The following is a 14,050-nucleotide window of genomic DNA, read 5'->3' on the forward strand; positions in this document are numbered from 1 at the left end:
GGGCACTACAAGGGGGGGATTACTACTGGGGGAACTACAAGAGGGGGGGACTACTACTACTAGGGGCACTACAAGGGGGGGCACCACTACTGGGGGCACTGTAAAAGGGGCACTGCATAGGGGGGGCGCCAAAAAATTTACTCACTTACCTAAAAATTTGGGCTAGGGCCGGCCCTGATCACATCAGTCACCCATGAACCCATTATAAAGAAAGTTATAAAAGCCACATAGGAGAAAGTATTTAATGACTGTTTCCGGTAATAACATCATATGTACAGACATAATCATTGAGAGTTTCTATGGTCACTGCGAGGAGCACTGCTAAGCTGTTTCATTAAGAGGAATGCTAAGGACAGTGTGGAACAATACCTTATCCCGATTATTCCAGATAATTTATCCTACACTTATCATGTGTATGCTTTAATATTTCTGATTATCCAATTCCAAATGATATTATCCCTAACATTGATATGGATAACCTCAGCAACAGTCATACCCTTTTTACACAAGAGCTGGGTCTACCCAGGTCGCAGCTCAGTGTAAAAGGGTCCCTGAAAAATAACCTGGGTCAAGTGACCCGGAAATGAAACCCAGGTAGCTACTAGGGTCGGACCCAGGATGGACCTGGGTAATGGTGCAGTGCAAACGGCGCAACCCGGGTTATCCGACCTGGGTCATGCCTAAAATGAGCTGATTGGTAAATGTGGAGCAGTCACCTCCCACTTTTTATAACCTCACAAGTTTAGCAGGGCAGAGCCAGGTTTAGTGTGAACGGGGCTGACCTGAAAATAATCCAGATTGATGGTGCTGTGTAAACGGTGTCTGACCTGGGTTGGAACCATGTCTCAAAACCCAGGTCGGACCCGGGTTTTTGGCGGAAAAGAGGTATAAGTTAGCAAATAAACTAATTGTATAATAAACTAATATTTAAAGGCATATAAAGAGACATGACTTGGTGTAATTTATAACACATTGCACTTACACTGTGCTGTATATGCAATTATTCTCTTCGATGTCTAATGGATTGAAAAACAAATTGATTCAAATTGCTATTCAATTAATTATCAAATCATTAATACAAATATTTTAGGTTATTACATTTTTTTTATTATTTTTTTTTTCTTGCCCTGTTAAAACTTTCATTTTCCTTTATTATTTTCACGTGATATACCTTGGTAAATGATTGCTTCCCATCCTGTTTACATTATGCCATCTTGTTCTGCTTCTATGCTTCACAAAAACTTATTTTCACAAGGACTTTACTTGCACTGCAATTACATTAATAATGAAAGGTAAAGCACATTCTATTCATGGGTTGTATGGAGGCATTAGAGCAATATTATTCAGTAATCTAATCTTAAGACTTAATACCTTGCCGGACAGGTTGGCATCTCGATACTGTATGTCTGTTGCACTGGTCATTGAGTAATAATAATAACAATGAATAAATGTGTTTGTTTACTCCAGTACGTATGGTTGAGTTCAATCCATTAGTGCTCCCTTCCATGGATGAATACATAACAGTTACACAATTTGTCCTTGGAAATGTCCCTATTTTTTATACCATACCAGCTGTGATGGCAGTACAGATTGCCCATAGGTTACAGCTCTCTACTGGCATTAATTCACACATACAGTATTAGGTACAGTACTGCCCCACTAGAAAGAAATCATCAAATGCTAGGACTATGCAGGCGTGGGAAGTTACTATAAATGGCCTATTAATCTCTTTGCTGTGTATGAACAAATAGCTGTTACTTATAGGTTTAAGTAAGAAGTGTTTTCAGCCCTCTGACAATTATAACATCAGCTGTCTCATAAGCAGGGCCCTCCCTACCCTTTGCTTCCATGTCTGTCTTTATTTTCTCTACTTTGTATGTTCCTGTTTTATGTAGTTCCACTGTCTGGTGCTGTGGAGCAGTGTGGCATCTTACAAGTCTATAATACGTTATTATTAATAATAATAATAATAATTGCACAAAATATTCCTCTTATTACACTGATTAATGTGTCATAATGGAGAAAAATGCAAACTAGGTTACTGTTATTTTGAGGTGGGCTATAGAATAAAATATATAAATACAATACTATATACAAATATATACAATCACAAAATATAAAAGGAACATAAAGGAGAGTGTGGAGAAGTGCAAATCCAGCTTTGCATTCAGAAATCGCTAAATGCGTATTTTAGCCCATATACAGATATTGTATGCATCCTTGCAGCCGGACTGCCCTTGTCCAGACGCTTGGTTGTATATCGGTCATTATTATCAGTGCACACTTGCACCAGCCCTATCCTTACTGCAAAGGTACGTCTGGAAACAGCCATATTGAGGCATAGGCACAACCCTGCATAGCCACAACTGCACCGACACACTCACGCTGGACATCCTACATGAGAACGCCCCATTACAGGTCAGTACCACCTAAGAGGAGCACCACTCTGAGGTGCCTTTAGGCTTGGTTCTAGAGCAAGCATAGTGTGAAACCTCAAAGTACACATACAGGGCCTGATGCAGGGGTGAAGGCAATGCCGGTGTTTGCACAGTTCAGCAATTATTTGCTACTGCTCATGCGCGAAAAGTCCTAAAAACCCAGACAACACATTTCCCTGAGTATACGCAGAGTCTGCTGTCGCGCATGGAGGTACTGCCATTAGAACTGGCGAGGCAAAACCATAGATGGAGTCTGGAAGGTGGCCTAAAGTGGATGAAAAAAGGCCATGTCATGGGAGTATCACAGACTTGTCAGTGAACACTGCTGCATTTCACTTACACAGAATTGCAGCCACAGAGGTCATGTTTAGCTGGGGTTCAGAAGGAGACACTGCGCCAGTGTCGATGGTGCGCCGATGGTTGAGAACCACTGGTGGCAGGGACGTGCAGTCAGGGGAGGCAGAAGAGGCAGAGTCTCTCCAGTCATACTCCTTGTCAGACTGCAGAGTTTTGACTATAAAAATTATTAGAATAATGTAAAGAAGATATTTATAAGAGGTGAGGCCATACCCTCCAACTCTACCGTTTTAGCCGGTACAGTACCGTTTCTTAATGGTCTGTACCGGCAAACAGGGGCTGTACCGTTTGTACCGAGTTCCTGATTCTTTTAGCAGCGCTGCTGGGACACAGGACTCCCGCAGCGCTGCTGAGTGATAGGCGGTTCTGCATCTCCCCCCATGGCTCTCTGCAATGCAATTGCAGTCTGTACCGATGCTGCCATAATCACTCCAGCGCCGCTGTACCTCCGGACCCCAGGTACACTACCCGTGGACATGCCCCCTTTATCCTTTGTCACGCCCCCTTTATCCTTTGTCACGCCCCCTTTATCCTTTGTCACGCCCCTGTACCGGATTCTGTATGAGAAATGTTGGAGGGTATGGGTGAGGCAGTAAGAGCTCAGTCTCACCTTTATATCTCAGACACTGCCTGGAGCTGGGGGCTGGGCCACAAAGCAGCCAATAAAACACAGAGAAAAAGAGTTAATGGAGGGGGCATGCCTCACTGTGAGGGGGCATGCCTTGAGCTCTAATGGAAACCTCTGATGATCAGGGGACCAGTCCAGGAAGTACTCAGGCATGGGAGGGAAGGAAGTTGGAATATGCAGACAGAGGAAATACACAAAGGAAAAAAAGTTGAGGAGGGTCCGCTGCAAGGGGAGGTGTGTGTGAGTGTATAAATCTTTTGTGCTAGGGGGGATCTGTGCTAGTGGGAGATTTGTGTGAGGGGGATCTGTGCTATGGAGAATCTGTATTGGGGGGGAGATCTGTGCAAGTGGGGCAGGTTCATATGTGTGTGTAAATTGTGCTGTGATATTAGCCAGTGCCTCCCCCATCCATAGACCTCACCTCATGTCCCTGACCAGTGGAGTTATACTGTCTACGGACATTGAAGTGGGTATCTTAGGGCTTGCACAGTTTGTCGCACGCTAGTACACAAGGAGAAGTCTGAAACTAGCATTTGCATATTATCGCCACCGCGACTCCGCAAAGAATCGCAACTGTGGCTGCAACTGCGACCACCTATGACTCAGGCCCACAGCCTTGCATTCAATTCTGCATTAGCCTGAAACGAGATGCAGTCAGGATGTCAACATTCAGAATGGCTACATCATAATGTCGACATGGTCTTAATGTTGACATGTTCAGAATATTGACATTGAATATGTCAACATGTTCAGAATGTCAACACCGACATAATGTCAACATGTTCAAAAGGTCAACATTATGAATGTCGACTCCTGAAATTAGGTTTAGGCTTCACTTGGGGCTAGGGTGAGGGTTAGGCTGCAATTAGGGTGAGGTTTAGGCTAAAAAGTCAATAATATGACTCACACTCTAAAAACAAATCAAGGATAGGACTGCGCTGTCAGTGTGTCTATATATTACATTTATAGTATCGCTTGACTGGAAATGTTTAATTCTTGACCAAGGCTTCTCTTAATATATTTAAATTTTTTAATAAACATGTATCACATTAACAACACATATTACACTACAGAAACATATATAAAACAATAAAAATGCAATAAAAACAATGCAAAATAGTCATCATGTTGACATTCTGAATATGTCGACATTGATGTTGACATAATGAATTACAACATTCTGAATGTGGAAATCCTGACATCCCTTTTCAGGATGCTACACCCCCTGAAAATCCCCAATTCAGAAACATATATACAGCAATCAAAAGTTTCCTGCAATGACGTGGTCAGAAAAGTGCAATTTCCACCCCGTCAGTTAGAGCAGTGGTTCTCAAACTCGGTCCTCAGGTCCCCACACAGCAGAGGCGTCACTAGGGTTGGTGTCACCTGGTGCTGTAACTCATGGTGACAAACCTCCCCCCCCTCCACCAAAAAAAAAAATTGATGCGCAGCTCCGCGAACTGTCCCCCAATACCAGTTCAGCAGACACACTTTCACAATGCTCCCAGTAGTGGTGCCCACATTAGTGGTGCCCCTTATACAGTGCCCCCTATGCTATGTCCCCAGTGGTAGTGGTAATGCCCCCTATAGTATTGTCCCCAGAAGTATTGCCCCATATAGTAGTGCCCCTATAGTATTGACACCAGTAGTAATGCCCTCAGTAGAAATGCCCCCAGTAGTAATGCCCCCATTAGTAGTGCCCCTATGCCTTCAGTAGTAATGCCCCCTGCAGTAGTGCCATAAAAAGTAATGCTCCCTGTAGTAGTGCCCCCATTAGCAATGCCTCCTAATAGTGCCCCCAGTGGTAGTGGTAATGCCCCCTTAAGTATTACCACGAGAAGTAATGCCCCCTATATTATTGCCCCCAGTAGTAATCCATCAGTGGTAATGCCCCTTACAGTAGTAATGGCCCCACAGTAGTGCCCCCAGTTGTAGTGTCCCCTAGTAATGCCTCCAGTGGTAGTAATGCCCCCTATATTAGTGCCCCCAGTGGTAGTGGTAATGCCCCCTATAGTATTGCCCCCAGTAGTAGTCCACCTGTGGTAATGCCTTCAGTAGTAGAAATGCCCCCAATAGTAATGCGCCCAGTGCCTCTTACACAAAAAACACCCAGCATAATTACCTTAAGCCCCACTCCTGCATCCGACAGCTGCTGTCCAACTGGCCGCGTGCACCTCGGAACTATGGGAGAGACACCATGATGTCTCTCCCATAGTGCCACTGTGGTAGCTGGAAGCCGGAGCTCAGGATTGAGCTCCAGCCTCCCGGGCTCCGGATGCGGGGAAGGAGCCAGGCTCCCGCTGGTAATACAATCGCAGCTGGCACCCGGCAAATGGAGGGAGAGGGGGAGTAGTGTGTGTGGCGGTGGGTGGGGGTGCGGGGACAATTCGGATTTTGGTGTCATCCCCTTGGAGGGTGACACCTGGTGCGGCCTGCACCCACTGCACCCCCCTTGTGACGCCACTGCCACACAGGTCACATTTCCCAGGTCACCCAGCAGGTGCACAGGTGTAGTCATTACTATCTGACACATTTTAAAAGATCCACTGGTGTAGCTAATTATTTCACTTGTTATTCTGTGATGAGACCTGGAAAACATGCACTGTTTGGGATCCTGAGGACCAAGGGCCTGATTCAGCGCTGAACGCTCTGACCAGAGCGCTCGCTCTGAATCAGGGCCCTCCTCCATGAAAATGGAGCGGCCTCCTGGCCGCTCGTATAGCTGTGTGTGACCACCCACAGCATATGCGAGCGGCCAAAAAGATGGTCGCGATGGTCTTGACCATTGCGACCATCGGGCTTGCGACGAGACCCTGCGGTAGGGTCTCCCTGCCACAAGCCCTGGAGTGATTTTGGCTCTATCAGAGCCAAAATCACTCCCACTGACATCACTAGTGATGTCAGTGGGGCCGGCTTGAGACGGTAGGCGTTCCCATGGGAACGCCTCTGTCTGGCAGGCACGCCCCTGGCACGCCCACCAAAGGGGGCGTGCTATCAATTAACATCGACAGCACGCCCCCTTTGGTGCGAGACCCGGAGCGATGGAGAGCCCGTCGCTCCCCGGGTCTCGCGCATGCGCACGACGGAGCTCCCTCCGTCGTGCACATGCGCAGTGGGGAACATCAACCCGCTTGCGAGCGTACTGACGCTCACAAGCGGGTCTGAATGACCCCCCAAGTTTGAGAACCTGTGAGTTAGAGAAAAGGTTTATTACTTTTGCACTCAACTAATATTAGTTGAATAAACAGCACTCACTGTGATTTTGTGAACATATCATTATGCATACATTGCCTTGCATATGCTCATACTTGTGGAATAGTTTTTATTTCCATGTAGATGTCAGCTATAAGAAAAGCTAAACATAATTAATTGGTGCCACTATAAAGCACTTCTTGTGAATTTGATACAAGCTTACCTGACCACTATTTCACAATAGCTTTTCCAATGAATATAATATCTCCAAGTCAGAAATGTTATTTGTACTGTTTATTTTTCCATTGTGGCTTTGTTTAGTCATATATATATATATATATATATATATATATATATATATATATATATAAACAAAAATCTTGTTGACCTACTGAGAATACATAACTATAAACATAATAATTTGTGTATTTTCAGCAACTGCTCTACCTGACTGTCATCTTGGAACCAGCAATGTAATGGCATCAAATAAGGTGTACCCAGCATACCAGGTGAGATATACATTTATTATCAGATTCTCTGAGTTGTACAGATGAAGTTAGAAATGATACATGTGAAAGTTGTTTGGTTTCTGAATGTGAGGAAATCAGTCAAGGACTAAAAATTGGGGGAGGCTTTTGAAGACAGCAAAATGTAGGGAATAAATTATAAAGTATTTATTTTCTTCCAGCAAAAGTCTTAATTTGGTGTTTTCTATCAAATGGGTAGATCTTATGATGCTGATAGTAATAATAGATCTAATGATGAAACTCATGTTTTGTTTCATAGGGGGAGATGTATCAAGTCTTGGAGAAAGATACAGTGGATCTTTTAGTCTGTATAATGGCAGTAAAGGCTCCTGCACAGTAGACGATATCGTGAACGATTTAACTGATTCTGACATATCGGAACGACAAATCGTTCATATCGTCCAGTGTGTACATTCTGTCACGATGCGCGTTCCCGCCGGTCGTTGGTCGCATTTTTAGATCTTTTGTACATGCAGGAAGATCTGTTAATTTCGTTAACGATTCCCCTCTGTTGTTCAGACCTGCACAATGTGGCCATCACTTGACAGGCATTCCCACTGCCCTCCGATACCTGCTTCAGACACAGATGCATGCACAAATCAGTGAGATCCATGCATGTATCTGTGTAAAAAGCTTGTAAAGTGTAAAATAAAATAAAAAATGACATGTAGTCCCCCCCTAAAAGACCAACCAGCCCTGGACTTTACAGAGCCAGTCCTGGTTGTGAAAATACGGTGGACAAAAGACGTAGGGTCCCCTGTATTTAGCACTACCAGCACTGGGCTCAGCAAGCTGGTCCTAGTTTTGGAAATACAGGGTACAAAAGGAGTAAGGGTCCCCTGTATTTTCCATAACCAGCACCGGGATCTAACTAGCGGGGGTGTAATGCCACAGCCAGGGGCCAGAATTTCTAAAAAAGTTCCATGTCGACGTTTCAGTGCTCGTCAGCACCTTTATCAAAACGTACAGCAAGGATAACAAAAACAATTACCTACCTGTTTTTGTTATCATTGCTCTATGTCTTGATAAAGGTGACGAGCACCGAAGTGTTCACATGGAACTTTTTTAGAAATTCTTAAAACAGTATTCGTTTGCAATTAAAGACCTGGAGTGCTGTTCCCCTTCTTTGAGGTATTTGTATGGGGTTGATTGACACCTCATTTGGTTCAGGATACCTGGGCATCTTTAATCATATGGACTAGTGAGTGCCGGTAATTGCTGGCTATATATATATATATATATATATATATATATAATTTATATATATATATAATTTATATATCTGCTAGGGACAGAGTAAAGCTGGGTACACACGTGTCAATATATTGTTCGATCAGACGATGAACAATATATGGCTAGTGCATCAGCGGGTGTATACACCCAGTATGTCTATGGGCAACTTACTTCACAGACATACAGTATTAGGTCGGCCTTGCAGAGGATTCCGTGCAGGGCCGATGCCAATATATCATCCAGATATATTGGTACGTCTGGCTTTGCATGTGGGCGATTCATCGACTGCCCATAAACTGGCCACAGGATCCACCGACACTGACATCAAATCTGGATGGGGAAATTTAAATGCCTGCCCAGTTGTGATGTCTGACCAGTCATATTGAGCAGCCGATTGGTAAGTGTGTATAACTTACCAAATCAACCGGTCAGTCGGCGGGATGGCCATTCGGCCGCTGGGTGCTCAACTGTGTACAGTGGCGGTTCTAGGGGCAAGCTAACAGGGCTGTCGCCCGGAGCGCCGGCCCCTAAAGGGCACCACTGAGTCCCCAGGAGGAAGAGAAAAAAAATCCCAGAAAAAAAAAACACGCCGGTCCCCCCTCGCTAGCCGCCACAGGGAGGATTCATTTGCCGGGTGCCCGCTGATATTTGTTATCAGCGGGCACCCGGCTCCCTCCCTGCAGTGGCAGCCGAAAGACGGAGCTCACTCCTGAGCTCCGGCTTCGAGCACTATGGGAGGGACGTCGTGACGTCCCTCCCATAGATCCGTGGTGGAGCCGCGGTCAGACCGGATGGCAGCGGACGGAGGAGCGGGGCTTAAGGTAAGTATTGTGTTTGTTTTTTAATTGTTCTTTTTTTTTCAGAAGCACCAGCACTGGGGGCATGGCTATAGGGGGCATTACTACTGGGGGCATGGCTATAGGGGGGCACGACTATAGGGGGACATTACACCAGTGGCCACTACAAATGTGGGCATTAATATAGGGGGCATTACTACTGGAGGCACTACTAATGGGGGCATTACAACTGTGGGCATTACTACTTTGGGCACTACTATAGGGGCCATTCTCACTGTGGGCACTACTATAGGGGGCATTACTGGGGGCACTACAAATGTGGGAATTACAACTGTGGGCACTATTATAGAGGCATTACAACTGTGGGCACTATTATAGAGGCATTACTACTGTGTGCACTACTATAGGGGGCATTACTACTGGGGGCACTACGAATGTGGGCATTACAACTGTGGGCACTATTGTAGAGGCATTACTACTGTGGGCACTACTATTGGAGGCATTACCAATGGGGGCACTACTATAGGGGACATTACCAATGGGGGCACTACTACTGGGGGTCTTAACACTGTGGGCATTACCAATGGGGACATTACCACTGCGGGAACTACTAATGAGGGCACTGTATGGGGGGTACCATTTGTTGGGCCATTGTGTAAGGGGCACCACTGCTGTGGGCATTGTATTAGGGGCACTACTACTGTGGGCCTTGTGTATAAGGGGCACTAATTTGGGCATTGTGTAAAAGGGGCACCACTGTGTGTCATAACATGAATAAGGTATTATAAAGGGAATTACTGTGTGTGGCACAATGTATTATACAGGGAATTACTGTGTGTGGCATAATGTATTATACAGGGCATTACTGCATGTGGCATAATGTGTTATAAAGGGCATTACTGCATGTGGCATAATGTGTTATAAAGGGCATTACTGCATGTGGCATAATGGGTTATACAGGGCATTACTTCGTGTGTCATACTGTGTAAGGAGCATTACTGCACATGGCAATTATTCGCCACGAGGGGAGAGCTTGGGGGAAGCCCAGCACCTTCGTAAGTGCTGGGCATGCCCCACAATGTGATGAATTGGGGGTGTTTTGCACGGACACGCCCCCTTTCCGGAAGCACGCACACACAGGAATGCCATCTAACTTTTTTTTTTTTTTTCCGGGGGGGGGGGGGAGGGGGGGTGGAGCGCCACTGGGAACTTTCGCCCTGAGCTCCGCAATGTCTAGAACCGGCCCTGACTGTGTACCCAGATTACCAAAGGTAATATTGATGATACATCTTCAGGTTCTTTCACAAAATTATATCACTGGTATATTTGTTTGCAAATATATTTATGAGATCAGTTTTATTTTCATGGAAACAGAGGTAAAATAATATAATGACTATCTTCTATAGGTCACAGTCTGCAGCAAAACTTCCTCTATGTAATTGAATCAATTTATAAATTGATGGACGATAAATACTTTAAATAATTTTTTGGGTGGAATTCACAAACATGTGAGACTGGAGGTATATACAGTAGATGGACAATAAAGTCCAGTAGTCAAAATATAATATACATATCCTGTAGATTGTAAGCTTGCGAACAGGGCCCTCTTATCTCTTGTCAGTCTGTTATTACCCATTCTTGTTCCCAACTGTAAAGTGCAATGCAATATACGTTACTGGTGCTATATAAGTACATCTCCATTGTCAGAAATGTCTGTTAAATCTCTATATAATTTAATGAAAATAGTGCACAATTTTGTATCTTTGAAGAATATAAATGATAGAACTTGACAATAAATTAACAACGTGACATTTTGTACTTTATCTCTGTAAAAATAGGATTACGATGCTTTCTCAGTTTCAACAGAATGGGAATCCAGAAGATCTGTGGCATTTCAGAATGAAAGAGGTGAGAAATTGGAGCCACGTTTTTCATTGATACATTGCTTGTACCTAATGAGCTGGTCTTTCTGTCTGACTGCCAAATGACTGATGTGAGAGAGGTATCCTATATTGTGTGGTGAAACTGCATACCTATCTAATCACCAATGTGTGTGGGCAGCATCAACAATATCTTATCTATACGTATAGTAATCCTCTAAGGCCTGTCAGTCTCCTACATGCATGCACAGTGGGAGCCAGGGAACGAACCACTGTCCCTCCAATGGCTTCCACTGCTAGAGCAAATGGGATATGGAATCAGTATGTAATACCGCTGGCCGCATGGAAGCCCGGCAGGGGTGAAGATCCCAACAGCTAAAAAGGTAAGTATAACTAACCCTGTTCTCCCCCCTAACCCAAACCCCCCTTAGGGGTGCCAAACCCTAACCTCCCTCCCTAGTGCCTAACCCCCCTCTAAGTGCCTAAACCTAACCTTAACCTCCCCCGGGGGTGCCTAACTCTAACCCCCCCTTCCCCTAGCCTAGACCTAACCCTCCCGGGGTGTGCCTAACCCCACCCCCCGTGGCTGTCCGCATCCGGCGCCCGGCTTACCTCCTTCGTTTTGTATGCCGGGTATCGGGCTCCCAGCATAGGTCTAATGACAGACGTCGGGATTTCGACGCCTGTCATTAGTACCTTCCAGGGATTTGACAGTCGGGAAGCCGGCAGTCGGCATTGCGACCGTCAGCTTCCTGACTGCATCCCTGGGATATACCTTAGGCAGAATGGAACAGGGGGGAGGAACAGGAGAGTGTGGAGGTAGAGCAGGATAGAGCAGTGAACAGAGAGTGGGATGAAGAAGGGTGTGGACAGAGGGGGCAGGATGGGGAGGAGCAGCAGGCAGATTGTGGCATATGCCAGGTCACTTTACTGGTATTTAATATTTGTGTTTTGGTGTCATCTTGTTAGGGGTAGATGTACTAAGCCTTGGCGAGAGATGAAGTAAAGAGAGATAAAGTACCAACCAATCAGCTCCTGTAATTTTTCAAAAGTCTGTAAAATGACAATTGGGAGCTGATTGGTTGGTCCTTTATCTCTCTCCAAGGGTGGGATGCATAACACATTGCATTCAAGATGCAATGCATCCCACCACTCTTCACATGCTTGCTGGCGTTAATTACGCCAGTATGCATGAAGAAAAACGCAAAGGACAGCTCTCTCGGTAAGAGCTGTCCTTTGCGTGTGGGGGACTTCCTGGTCTATGACCCAGAAGTTCCTCTGTCATTCTGCACTTGCGGGGTGGGGGTGCTGGGAAGGATCCGATTGGATCCCTCTCTCAGCACTCTACGAAGAGAAGCCCATAGGATTCTATAGGGTAACGCCAGCCAAGCATTCCGGGGCTAGATGCATATGAGAAATGTGGTCAGACCCCCAAAATCTGCATTTTCGGAGGTTTGACCGCATTTCTTTCTTTAGTGCAGATAGGATAGTATTCTATATTTCAGAAGCAAATTGTTCCAGCATATTGGCTTCCACTATTTCTGTTAGAAGGTTACTCCATCTGTCATTCGGCAAATTTGTTCTCAAATTTCCCCTAAATCTGTAACTCTTTTAGTGTATGTCCTCATATTCTAATACTTCTGTTCCTCTGTAGAATTGCACCCCTCCCTCCTCTGCTCCGAGCTGTACATAGTCAGGTTCTGCAATCCTTCCTGGCAGCTTATGCAATGTAGAACATGCACTATTTTAGGAAACCATCTTTGCACATCCTTAATTTGTTATATCCTCCAGGGGATATAGCCTCCAGAACTGATAGCTGTATTCTAGGAGTGGTCTTGCCCAGTGTTTCCCAAACTCATTCCTCAGGGAGCACTAACAGCACATGTTTTCCATTTTTCCTAGTTGGTGCACAGGTGTATTCATTACTGGCTGCCACATTTTAATAGATCCACAGGTGGAGCTAATTATTTCACTTGTGATTCTGTGAGGAAACCTGGAAAACATGCTCTGAGGAATGAGTTTGGGAAGCACTGGTCTAGCCAATTACCTATATGGTGGAAAACATTTAAATGTTTATCTTGCAAAATGTAAAGGATGTGTTTATCTTTTTGTTTTTACAGACTGCAATTCTTGCTTCAAAAGGAGATGTTTCTGCATCACTGGTATAGCACTCCTCACATTGGGAGCCATCTCAGCCTTTATCTCTTTAGGAGTCATCTATGGAATACCAGAGAATCAATGTAAGATTACTTGTTTATCTGAACAAGCTAGTACAGTGTTACCATTATGTTACAAATCGTTGATTTATTTAAAATGTGTAAATCCCTTTTGACCAAAGATCAGCCCCAGTGATTATCCATAGACTACTAAGGTATGCCACCTACATCTCTCTAGTTATTGTAGAACAGGGGTTCCTAACCACGGTCCTCAAGCCATACTTGAGCACAAGTGACTTAATTAGTCCCTCGGTTATTTTGATTTAACCATCTGTGCACAATCATGGATATCACTAAAACCAGGACTGTTAGTGTGCCTTGAGACAGAGGTTGGGAATCACTGTTGTAGGACAATAACAATGCATGCGACTTGGAAGAAGGACATGTAAAAGACAAGTGGGGAAGTCATCCTGGACCCCAAGAAAGTGACAACTTTTTTAGCAGAATCATATAGAAAGCTGTTAGGGGATGCGGTTAATATCCCTACAATCGGGATACCAACTGCCGGAATCCCGATCACCGAAAGAACACCGGCGCCGGAACACCGACATGAGAATCCTGGCAGCCGCCATCCCAAGCATAAGGAGACGGGGCAAGGTAAGTGTCAGCCACGGGGTGAGGGTTAGGTTTAGGCATCCCAGGGGGGTTAGGCTCCAGACAGGGGGTGGGCTAGGCTCATGCACCACCAGGGGGGAGGTTAGCGTTAGGCACTAAGGGGTAGGGTTAGGTTTAGGCACTTACCGGAAGGGTTCGGGTTAGGGTGCGGGGTAGGGAGGGTTAGT

At 45.2% G+C, this 14,050-nt stretch overlaps 1 protein-coding gene across 1 annotated transcript in view; it reads left to right on the top strand.

The window, feature by feature from the left end:
- The window catches only part of LOC148509002 (low-density lipoprotein receptor class A domain-containing protein 1-like), a 36,702-nt gene that overhangs the window by 10,690 nt on the left and 11,962 nt on the right, over positions 1–14,050 (top strand). Inside the window, exons 2-4 of the mRNA XM_088443758.1 lie at positions 7,051–7,124; positions 11,011–11,080; positions 13,173–13,292. Of these exons, the coding sequence (XP_088299884.1) occupies positions 7,092–7,124; positions 11,011–11,080; positions 13,173–13,292 (223 nt within the window). The 5' untranslated portion in view covers positions 7,051–7,091. The remainder of the gene's footprint in view (positions 1–7,050; positions 7,125–11,010; positions 11,081–13,172; positions 13,293–14,050) is intronic.

This window comes from Taudactylus pleione, unplaced genomic scaffold (genome assembly GCF_031769625.1).
Source record: "Taudactylus pleione unplaced genomic scaffold, aTauple2 ptg000333l, whole genome shotgun sequence".
Classification (NCBI taxonomy): domain Eukaryota; kingdom Metazoa; phylum Chordata; class Amphibia; order Anura; family Myobatrachidae; genus Taudactylus; species Taudactylus pleione.